Source organism: Capricornis sumatraensis, chromosome 6 (genome assembly GCF_032405125.1).
Source record: "Capricornis sumatraensis isolate serow.1 chromosome 6, serow.2, whole genome shotgun sequence".
In the NCBI taxonomy this organism is placed as follows: Eukaryota; Metazoa; Chordata; class Mammalia; order Artiodactyla; family Bovidae; genus Capricornis; species Capricornis sumatraensis.
The window spans coordinates 109,759,127-109,771,674 of NC_091074.1; the positions used below are offsets into that span (position 1 = coordinate 109,759,127).

Sequence of the window (12,548 nt, forward strand, 5' to 3'; positions counted from 1 at the left end):
TCTCTTTTGACCTTGATTCTGCTTTCAAACCATGTGGTATCTGTGCAAATGTAAGTTACCACGGTGCTTAGACTGTTTTCCTAATCCAGCTCTTCTTTCACCTCTTATCGAAATACCTCATTTGGATAGCCACAATCCTACTATCCTCAAAGACAGTCTACAATCCTACTTATATTTACCTATATCTTTCCTCAGCTGATTTCTACTAACTAATCCTTGAGTTCCACCTTTGTTTCTCTCCTATAAATACTTCAAGTTTACAGATTTGACAAAACACACACACTTTAGTAAAACAAACAAAAAACCTAACAGTGGTTAACTAATAAGGATAACTTTCACTGTTTCTTCTACTTTTCTCTTGTCACCTTTCTAGCTTTAGTTTTCTGATTACACGCTTATGAAAATTCAAAAACTATTAATAAAGAGAATACAATTCCTTATACTCTGCACCCTAACCCTCTCTATTTCTTTTCAGTAACCACTAACTTTGGTGTATCTTTTTCTAGACTTCTTTCCTATGCACATAAAATAGCTAGATGGGTATGGCAGGTAGATAGATCAATAGAGACAAGGATCGCCTGAAGAGATACTTTGGGATTTCTATTTAACAAAATGGGCTAACTACACATTGTTCTCAACTCACTTTTTACCTCTTAACAATGTTACACTTTTTTTTTTTTTTTTGGAAAATATACTTGTTTTAATGAACAAAACCAAAACTAATGAGAATACTTTAGCACCACATTTATATGTCCAACAATCCAATCTATTGCATGGTGTAAAGAATGGAGCCAGTCCAAACAAAACGAAGTTTTAAAGGAAGTTTTTTTGGAAAACAGTTTGGAGGGTCCTCAAAAAAAAAAAAGACTTGCCAGTGGGACCTGGCAATCCCACTCCTGGGTATACATCCTGACGAAACAATAATACAAAAAGATACACACATGCGTATGTTCACAGCAGCATTATTCATAACAGCCAAGACATGAAGACATGGAAGCAATCTAAATGCTCATCAACAGATGAATGGATAAAGAAGATGTGGCCCATAAATTCAATGGAATGCGACTCGGCCACAAAACAAGAATGAAATAATGCCATTCGCAGCAACATGGATGGACCTAGATTATCATACTGAGGGAAGTAAGACAGAAAGAGAAAGACAAATGCCACATGATCTACCACTTGTATGTGGAATCTAAAGTACAGCACAAATGAACTTATCTGTGAAACAGTCACGGATACAGAGAGCAGCCTTGCAGTTGCCAAGGGGGAGCAGGGAGGAAGAACTGGGAGTTTGGGATAAGCAGATGCAGGCTACTATACACAGGATGGATAAACAACGAGGTCCTACTGTATAGCACGGGGAATTATATTCAACATCCTGTGAAAAACCATAATGGTAAGGAATATGACAAAGAATATATGCATAACTGAGTCACTTAGCTGTACAGCAGAAAATAAACACAATGCTATAATCAACTATACTTAAATTTTTAAAATATAAATACATAAAACTATTATATAAAGGATAAATAACAAGGTGCTACTGTACGGTACAGTGAACTATCTTAAATATCCTGTGGTCAACCATAATGGAAAAGAATATAGAAAAGTATATATATAAAATATATTTTATATTTTTATAAAACTATAAAAAATACATACATAATTGAATCACTTTGCTATACAGCAGAAATTAACACAACGCTGTATATCAACTATACTTGAATAAAAATTTTTTAAAAGGTTTTTTAACACTTCAAAACCAAATAAATTTCTTGAAGGAGATACCAGGAAGACACAGTCATAGCAACATGAAAGAATTTTAGACTTGGTAGGGAATGTTAAGTACAATCTGGTCCAAATTTCTCATTTTACAGAGTCCAAAGTCTGGTGAGGTTAAGTGAGTCTTCCAAATTCAGACAATCAGCAAGAGGCACCAGAATTAATTCCATGACAGACATGCATTCCCAACCACCACCACACAGACACAGATCACTTGTATTTTAACAAGCAAACTAAGACACAATGAAGTTAATTTCATTATCCTGTGACACCTACTTATATTTCTTTGGAGAGGGAAAACTGTGATATATACCTTTATAAAGTTTTATCATCTTACCCACATTCCATGGTCTTTTTATTACATTAAGAATTAAAATAAATCCAAGAATGAAGTATTCTATAGTCTGATTTTTTAAAACAAGGTATCTTCAATTTTTCATGTATTTTCCAGTCTTTGCACATGTCATTTATTAAAAATCAGGACATATATCATTTTGTATTATGTGTTATTCACTTGTCATTATGTTGGAGCAATTTACATGTTGCTGTATTATTTTTATAATTATTTGGGAAGATAATAATACCTATATAGATATAATACTCTATATAGGTCACGTACTTAATTTCACTCTTTACCCACTGTAGAAATCTGATTTTCCTTTTTTAACAATTATAGGAAATAATACAATCAATGAATCTGTAACATTTTCCTAAATATAATATTTCTCTTCTTTTGAGTGATTCTCTTAGGATAAAGCCCCAGAAGATTCAGATAAAAACAATACTGTAAGTATTTTTATGATTCATTACCTACTACAAACTGCTTTCCAAAAATTATTTCAACTTACAGTGTCAATCAGCAGGGTATGAGCACAGCAGTTTCAATAGAAACTTAAATGGAGTAATCAACTGTTACACAATTTTATTTACCAGTTGGCATACTATTGTTTTATTGCGCATGATTTGATTTCTTATATACAATTTTTTCCATGAGTCTATTTATTATATGTATTTTCTCCTGTGTATATTAAGACCTATTCAGTATCTCTTTTCACGGGACCTGATTTTCATATTAACCATAATACCTACATATCCTTTATTAAAAGCCATCTCAAAGAATTTTAGAGGAAGAATCAAAAATGAGTAACTTTTGGGTTTTGACATTTTTCTTAACATTAGTTCTTTAAGTTCATTTACCTAAACAAAGGTCTCAGTTCTTATGGTAATTATCTTTATCCATTCCAATTTTAGACTGCTTCTCCAAACAGCTTTTCCTCTTTGCCTTATATAGAATTCTGCTCCTCAGCACACTGTCTTTCATACAAATTAGGTATATTTCACAATCTCATAAATTGAATGCCTCATTATGCAAAAGCTGAAAAGAATATGTGCTGAGCAAGCTTTTAGAAATCCAGCATCTTTTCAATTTTTAAAGTTTAAAGGGGGAAGGAGCTCACCTTTGCTTGCTTTTCAACTCTAGGTCTGCTGCGGTGGCTACACTGTGGCGTGTGTCACTAGAAGCAATCACCAGGTGGAGAACAGCTTCGAGCTCAGGCACCTGCTCAGCTTCTATGAATTTCACTATACCCAGTTTGCACTGTAGATAAATGAAGGGAAGGAAAAACGTCAATCAGAGAAACAAAGACCACCAACCTGAAGTATCTGTTTAACATATTACTATGGTCATAAACCAAAGATTAATAGAACAACAGTAGCCACTCCTATTTAGCCTTACAGTGTGCCAGGGACCATACTAGACCATACCTATTCATGATTTCATTTAACCCTCACAATCTATGAAATGAGTATCATTATACCCATTTTTATGATAAGAAAACTGAGGCAAGGCTGAAGAGATTAAGACATTTAATAAATGATGAAGGCACAATCCAAACCCAAGTCTCTCAGACTCCAAGGCCACTATGATACAAAGCCTTCCTATTTGGGTGAAAACCCTCTCTAGAAAGGTGAAGCCTTGAACTGAAGTCCAAATCTGGAGCCTCTAGGTAGAGAGTGGTACATGAGGAGTGAAGTACTCCATAGATTCTTGTGACAGTTCAAAAAGAAATAAAACTCACAGTCCATGGAGTTCTGTTCTACTGCTAACATACTAACTGTGCCCTCTACATTCTTACATACTGGAAACGACATGATTTCAAACATATGCAAGAATTTCAAATGTAAGGAAAATTCTAATCAAACAGCATTCAATCTAACTGGCTAAAATGACTGCAGAAGAGATTCTTTGATTCTGCTAAGAACTTCATGCAACATGAAGAAGCTATGAATTTCACCACAAATAACTGAATTTAGGATAAATATGCCTGAAAAATGAAATTTTACCTTTAAAATCAGTTACATAATAGTTCTCATGTATATGAAATAGGACCGATAAAGTTTACAATTATTAATACTAAATGACAAAGGATGCAATTTTAAAAAGCAGACAAACCGATCATAAAAATGCCTGCCTTCCCTCTGTGTGTTCAATACAACTGACTTGCAACAAGAGCTACAACAGAGAAGATGCAAGCATTTACTGCAGCTATGAGAGTCATAAAGGTTTCTAGAAAAAGCGTTCAAAGGAAACTGAGAACAATATTCATGTCTAGGAATAGGAGACTAGTTTAAAACATGTGTGACTTATGCATTATTTAATACAGACATTTAAAAAGACATTATTTTAAAACCTGACATTTTGTTTAAAAAAATGAAGTTCAAATAGTATATTACATATATAAAAATGTAACGTGTAAAATTACATTTGTGTACACACACACGTATATAACGTAGGTGAAAGATGAATGACAAACTAGGGTGGTGGGATTCCGAGTGATTTTTAATTTCTTGTTATAATGTTCTGTATCATCTGAATATTTACACTATCACTAACACTATCATTTGAAAAAGAGAAAAGCTGTTTCATCTGAAAGATAAAATGTGAAAAACAAAAGGGATATTTAAAAGTTAGAGGAAAACAGCTTTCATCCTCCAAACCAAACTCTTCAAGGCTCGACCATGAAATGGACAAAAGGCATACAGAAGCCCTCAGGAATCAGCAAATCATGACCAAAGTAAGATTACCATTTAATGTTAACAGTGATTCTCCGGCACTGAGAGCTTTAGCGCTCAGAGAGACCTAGGTGCAAAGCCTCCTACTAGCAGTGAGACTGTGGTGAATCTCCAAACTCAGTTCTTTTTACAAAAGGGAACCAATAATTTCTACGCCTTGTCAGTTCTGCTGTGAGGATTAAATGAGATAATGTATTCAAAGTACTCAGTATAGTGCCTGTCACATAGATCACACTTTAAAGAGTAGCTTCTGCTAGTATTTACCTTTCTTTCTTACATCACAGTTTAAGAAGAAAAAAGATCTATAATATATGAAGATTTAATCTAACACATAGAACCCTTGCTGAACAAATCATTCTATAAATTTATGAGCGGCAAGAATGCCCACTTGAATTCTTCCCTTTCCTGGGAACACTGTTTTGATCAGTGATCACTTACATTGCCAGAAAGAAAAGGACCAAATCATTTAGACTGCCATGGAGAGATAAAGGAAGGATTGGAAGACTAACCCATGTTGCTTGAATTCCAAAATAATTACATACTGATCTCATCTGTTCTTCCCTGAGGTGCCTGATGACACAGACACAGTGAGGCACCTTCTCTGTAGAGCACCAGTCTTTTTTAAAAGCTGCTCAGAGAACATCTGTGTCCTGTTTAAATCCAGAATAAAATTCTTAATGCCAATTTTTCAATTCCCAGGAAGAAATATAAAAGGGCGTCATGCTTTTTCCCCCATATGGTCACTTGTTCCTCACTTTACACAAAACGTACAGCCCTAAAAAGCTGAATAACATAAGATAGATTGTATTTTAACTGCAGCAAAGCAGCTAAACATTAAACCTATAATTAAAAACTAAAATGAAAGAAGTTAAAGACATTCAATCTGTAAGTGGGCTGTATTTTATACGTGAAATATGGAAGCAACATTTGAAAACCTGAAGAGTTTTTCCCACTCCTCCCTCTCCCTGGGGCTTTAACCAATAAATGACATGATGATGTGAGCACATTACATCAATCGCTCCTCTCAAATGTATTTCATTAGACAGCCTGAATAACTGGAATTCTCTGACACATGCTTCCACGGACTGACTTCACAGGGGCAAGTGTGCAGGGTTAAGCTCCATATGAACACACAGTGTGTGATACCTGTTCCAACTGTTCAGGTGTCCATGGGTTATCTCCAATAACTCGTTTAGCTGCATAAAAGCTCATTCCTGGGGGAGGCTGTGGTATTCCAGAACCTCCCCCACTATTTGAAGAAGAACCCTGTGCTGAAGATGAATTTTGGCGACTCTGGGATTCATTTAACACATATCTGGAAAGGAAATGGGAATTTAACCCCTCTATAAAAACACAAGCAAACACATGCATATGTAATACATTCAGTTACATATTTTCCTCCCACAGAATTTTTGTTGAAGAATAAACATTTGAAATTAAAATTTCATCATAAAGGAGAATTTTAAAAATAGGTATCTTTAAAAGGTATCCACATCCTCAGCAAATTAACCGTTAGAGTGTATCTGCTCAATTTGACTACAAATGAACCATAACAGTTACCAATAATGAATATAAGTATTCTGTTCATGCTCAATCCATAAATTATTGTTCTAAAAGTCACTAAGAACCCACTACATTTTGTTGACTGTAATGGAAGTTAAAAAAAAAATGCTATTGTTTTATACCCAAAGCAGAGAATAATTTTATATTCATTCCCATTTCTGTTCAATTCTCCTTAAACTTCTTGTATCTCTCCATTAGAACACCCACTAAAACCTCCAAACCACTTACCACACAAGCATATAACGCCCCCAAAATGAAAAAATTCAAAAGGATCCAAAGGAAAAAAATCATAAGGATCAGCTTTTTCCATTATATGTTCAAAGCATACAGCTTCACAAATACTTATTTATTGATTTATCATCCTATTTCATTTTTAGCTTCTATAGATTAAAAATAAGATTTCTGATAAATTCATTTTGAACCAATTAAACTGATTAAGCATTTAAACCAATTAAGCATTTCTCATCTACAAAATGAAAATTTTGATATAAATAATGATTCAAGTCCATTGAAATCTAAAATTCTAAGCTGACAAATTCCCAGACTTGATATTAAAATATCCATTACGGTAAAAATTAAACACTAGGAGCCTAACAGCACAGTAAACTATTCCACATTACTATATATTATATTCATTTCATTCCTAAATTCATCTAATTTTTTTAAAACTTGTTGAAGAACCACTTTAATATTTGTATATAAACAATGCAAATTCTCACTGGGAAGAAAAATGTGAGGGACCACTGGCTTGGGTACATTGTGTGCCTAAGTTAAAATTTGGACTTCCAAGTTAAATTACCAAAGCCATCATCACCTGCCAATTCTGGCTGCCTCCTGATTTAACAACTATAAAAGGAGATTTTCATTTATTCCTAAGTTTCAGCAAGACTGCAGTACACGGGAAGTAAACCAATCAATTACTGAACAACTAATATTGTACAGACTACCATCCCAAACACCAGACAGAGGAACAACAGGAGGTGTAAGACTTGAGTGTCTGCCGACTGGAGCAAGGTGAGAAAATAACAACACAACACGCGCAACAGCACAGGATGTTATCAGACAACAAAGAAACTGCAGAGAAAGAAGAAATCATATGACACAAGTTCCACGGCAGCTTCCCTGGGGGCTCAGCTGGTAAAGAACACGCCTGCCAATGCAGGAGACACAAGAGATGTGGGTTTGATCCCTGGGCCGGGAAGATTCCCTGGAGAGGAAATGGCAACCTGCTCCAGTAGTCTTGCTTGTAAAATTCCACGGACTGAAGAGCCTGGCGGGCTACGGTCCATGGGGTCACAAAGAGCCATACGCAACTGAGCACACACATCACAGAGGTAGTGGAAGGTCCAGAAAATAAAACCGCCAAATCAGAAGAGCAAGAGAACAAACGGGCGAGGAGAGAAAGTCAACAGCGTCAGCTCTCTTGGGGCTGAGGGAGGGACAGATGATGGGGAGCCCCCCATGCCGCGCTCGTGCTGTAGATTACCGAAGAAGCACAATGGAAGCAGTACTTTAGAAAAATATCTCTGGCAGCAGGACAACCTAAACAATGAGCAGGCTGGAAGCACTATGTGGGCACCAGGAGCCTGAGCCGGAGCAAACAGCTCCTGACTTCAAAGAGCTCCCAGCCTAGTAGGAGAGAGGGACATGTCAATACCGCACCAAAACACCAAGCGGCCCCACAGACGGGTGCTTAGTGTTATGCGGACAAGGAGAGCGTCCTCTGCCTAGGGTGAGGCGTTTGCGTCAGAGACAACAGCGCTGACGTCTAAGCTCCTTCGCAAGGCTTTTTCAAAGTGAGTTTCTTGCTGTTTTCTCTCCTTCTTCCTTTCTTTTGTGATGGGGAAGCATTCTAAGCAGAGGGAACTGTATGCTCTTAAAACAAAGACAGGCCAGGAGATACAGAGTGGATGGAGTGCATGACATGCACAAGTGCATGTAACGACTGGAAAATAACAGCCCAAGGATTTTAAAGTGTAACCTGGTAAGATCTGCGTTTGAAAAATCAGGAAACTCTGCGGCAGTGTAGACAGTACTAAAGAAGAGAAGCTGGTGAGAAACGTGAAGAGAGGTGAAAGGAGCCAGAACTAGAAGGTAGCAATGGGAATGACTCCAGGGCACATAGAGGCAGTGGTAGGGGATTTTATGGAATTGACATTGAAGCAACCAGGAAGCGAAAGCTGGAGCAACTTATAACTGTATGCCTACATGGCTAAGAGAATCATCACAGCACTGATGTAATTAAAGGAGAGAAACTACGTTTACTGGGAAAGATTGATTTCAGCTTGGATGGGTCAAGTCTGAAAGCACAAAAGCGGCTCCAGGCCGTTAAGGTCAGTAAGCAGTGGGGCTGGAGTTTAGGAGAGGTCAGGGCTGCACCAAAGCAAACCTGAGACACACTCATTTTCATGTGAAAGTTGAATCACTGAAAAGAGTACTGGACTTCACACAGCAAAAGCAGCCAAGAACAAGGGCACTTGTTTTGTTTTGCTTTGGTTTACTTACCCATAAGGCATCAAAAGGACATCCAGCATGAAGTCCAAAAGCAGCTGCACAGTCTTTGGTTTCTCAGCAAGATTAAACGGAGAAGCTGATTTTGATGATTCAACAGGGTATTTCATGTGAAAAAGGGTTGGTATTAAAAGATGCATTAAGCTGAAAAAACAATTACATTTATTGCAACTATTTAAAAATAAGGGTTTTTTATACATGCAAATAACAGATAAAACAATAACAACAAAAAAATCACATGACAAAAAATGGCAATAATAGCAAGGACCACTCATCTTCAAAATTACTCATTTACAAAGTCTAGGGACTGGCCTAGATTTCATTCTTCTTTCGTATTGAAACCTCAGTATATTGAGTGATAAGTGACATTTTAGCCAACCTGACTCATCACAAAAACACCTGAGAAAAATGTATATAATATGAGCTCAATGTTAGTAGCTATTACCACAAGAGATTTAATATGAAATCTTAGGTAAAGTTCAACTGACATGTCCTGTCAATCTTTTTTTTTTCCCCTTTTCACGTTTAATTAAAAATAAAGTCATTCGAAAGCTAAAGAAATTAAACATGAATCATATCAATATTTGGAATATAATATTAAATTTCCACTGTGTGAATTTAAGTAACACAGCTTCAGTAATTCCTTCTTTCACTATACCTGTTGCTATGAAAACAATTTCAAACAATGTTTACAATGTCTATTAATTTTACTTGTAGGAAGGCTTTTAGCACTAGCTACCACAAGAACACAGCTCTCTGCACCTTGTTATCCTGTTACACGCACACACACAGACATTAAAGGGATCCTACCACACACTCCCCAAAGAAATTTTTTTTTACTTGTAAATGTGAACATTAAGATGTTTTAAAAATGTTTATGCTCTAAAAAACGAACTGAAAACATGACTTAACTCTTCCCTCCATAGCTTCTCTTCATGTTTCTCACTACAACAAGGCTACGATACAGGACTCTGCGGCTACACCGAGAAACTAAGGATGACAGTCCAAACCTCTTCATCTCTTCAATTCCCACATGAATACAAACAAGCAATCGGTTTCTTAAGAAAACTGCTCTGAAACTTTATATCCTCCAAGACAGAAAGGTTTGATGAAAAGCATATTAGAACTCTAATTTTTGCAATCACAAGCTCTAAGTTTTGCAATCAAGAAAATCAGTTGCTTCAAAATAACTGACCAAACTGAAAATGCATTTAGATTGAAAAATATGTTAACGGTTCTGCACAGTTTCCCATAAGCTCACAAGATATTTTATAATTTACAAAATTAACCAAACAGCCATGTTGAGGTAACACAGCAATGTCGGCTGAAAGAGCTTAAGCTTTTGCATTTGACCGGGTGAAACCAGACGTGTGGATCTGTTTTTGAACGGCAGCACTGACTCTCAGAGATGGGGAAGCAGGTAGCCGGGGACAGCATACCTGTCCTGCTGGGGCTGAGGCTTGCCTTCCATGGCAGTAAGAAGCGTAGGAGCCAGCTCGCACTGTTTCTCCACCGGTAGCCGAGGATAGCCCATCTTAACATAAATTATAGTAAAATTCTGATGCAATGAGAGAAAGGCAAGTTAGTATAAAAGAAATATTCAAGGATTTCAACAAAAATGCATGGTTGATAGCCTAGGTAGTTATCTTATAAGGAAGAAACTGAATCCTCCTTCCTCATGCTTATCACCTATTACAGCCTGGCCAACCAATCTGTCTCAGGAAGAACTCCAGCCCCACTCACTCAAAACGCTTGCTTTAAGATGGGCTTCACAGGAGGGAGCATGACCTAGTCTAGAGCATTGAAACATGCATCACATCATCCTACTATACGCCCTAAACATATACAATTCTATTTGTCAATTCTATGTTTCAATAAACCTGGGCGGGGAATTAGGTACTCACATGTGCAGTTACTTTTCACTGAAAAGAAAAAAGTAATTCTTTGACCTACCTAAACTGGCATACTACACACCAGAATCAGATCTCCCAGTTTGTTACATTAATCCTTTCAAGCTGAGAGGAGGCCCCTGTTAAGTTCCAGGCTGTCATTTCCAAGCTGGTCAATTACTAAAATAACCTCAGTACACTGTGGCACTGTGGTTCCTCACTCCAACATCTGACCGATGGATGATGAAGCAAGGGGAAGCTGCATGCTGTCAATGTGCGAGCATCACTATAAACCATGTGAATGCCTCATTTTAAGCAAACCCATAAATGCATATCCAGATTTACACATAAGACAGAAATTTGCTTTTCTGAAGGACTTTAGAACAGACTTCGTAAAATTATTCCTTTAAAGACATCCTATTTGGCAGTTGTACTGGCACACACTGTTCCTATTTGCTTAGAGGAAGACACATGGATAATGGAGCTGTATGCCCACAGCAGGAACAGACAAGATGGTCTGGGCCAGTAGGTGGCTCCAAAGGTTTGGAATCCAGATGTTAGATGAGACCCAGTAGAATTCTGCCCCAATGCTACAACCACAAGGACCAGGAAAAGAATATCATCTGCCATTACATAGCATCAATATTTTTTACACTTCATTTTCATGAAGAGAACACTTAATAGGAATATTTCTTACCAGCCCCAGTTTACTCCACTTTTAAAAAGAATATCTTTCTAAATATATAATATATATATATCAAATATATTATTTTTAGTTCAGCCTTCCTATCTTCCTGTCTTTTTACCTTTTTTTCTTCTTCTATCATCCTTTACTTATTCTATACTACATAACCCTTCTCTTTCTATTCATACCAATGTTTCATAATCTTTTACTAAGAATCAATCATTCTTTTATATATCAACATACCTGACACATCACTACACCAACATTCGCCCTGTGTAAAACGGCCATACATTAACCTGTTCCTACCGTTTCCTCCAGGTCAATACTCAATGGAAAAACAGTGTGTCCATTTGAAGAAAAACATCTCATGTTTTATTTAGAAATAGTCTAAGATGAAATTCTAGGCTGGCCAATATACTGATAACATCTACTAAACATTATGGAAGAAAACTTACTGCAAGTCAGAAAATAGTCCAAGACAGTACTCACTGTGACAAAGGAGACTGCAGCAGGGTCCTGGTACTGAACCAATAGTGTCTCTACTGGGAGCTGTATCTTGGGGCGGCTTTTTATGCGCTTATTCAGATGGACCAACAGTTCCATTACCTAAAAGAGAGGAAGGCGTGAACTGAAATTCTTGATCATATTTTAAAAACAAATTCATTTCTCAAGTATTACCTATTTTACTTTTTTCTGGTAAAGGATGTAAATTTAGCATCCCAGAAAGGGAGTATAGAGTATTGGAATCTTGTTCCAAAATGCTATCCCCAAGAATCCATACACCAGAATTTTACTAGGCAATGTATTTCACAATGTCCTCTAAGTTAATTAAAGTTGAGATTCCACAGAGGCCTGTACTGAGGCACAGTCCCCCAGAAGGTGGTGAGCAAATGACTGCAACACACCATGCTACAGACTGAATACCTGTGTCTCCCAAAAGTCGTATCGCAAAGCCCTAATCCCCACTGTGATCTGGAGGTAACTAGGTTTGGATGAGGCCATTAGGGTAGAGTTCACATGTAAGGGATGGACGCCCTTATAAG

At 36.9% G+C, this 12,548-nt stretch overlaps 1 protein-coding gene across 1 annotated transcript in view; it reads right to left on the reverse strand.

Annotated features, from left to right (window-relative positions):
* ECPAS (Ecm29 proteasome adaptor and scaffold) overlaps nt 1-12,010 on the reverse strand; it is a 74,761-nt gene extending 62,751 nt beyond the window's left edge. Inside the window, exons 1-5 of the mRNA XM_068973745.1 lie at nt 11,995-12,010; nt 10,371-10,489; nt 8,926-9,075; nt 6,004-6,172; nt 3,243-3,382 (exon numbers count right to left, since the gene is read on the reverse strand). Of these exons, the coding sequence (XP_068829846.1) occupies nt 3,243-3,382; nt 6,004-6,172; nt 8,926-9,075; nt 10,371-10,465 (554 nt within the window). The 5' untranslated portion in view covers nt 10,466-10,489; nt 11,995-12,010. The remainder of the gene's footprint in view (nt 1-3,242; nt 3,383-6,003; nt 6,173-8,925; nt 9,076-10,370; nt 10,490-11,994) is intronic.
* Between the last annotated feature and the right edge of the window lie 538 nt (nt 12,011-12,548).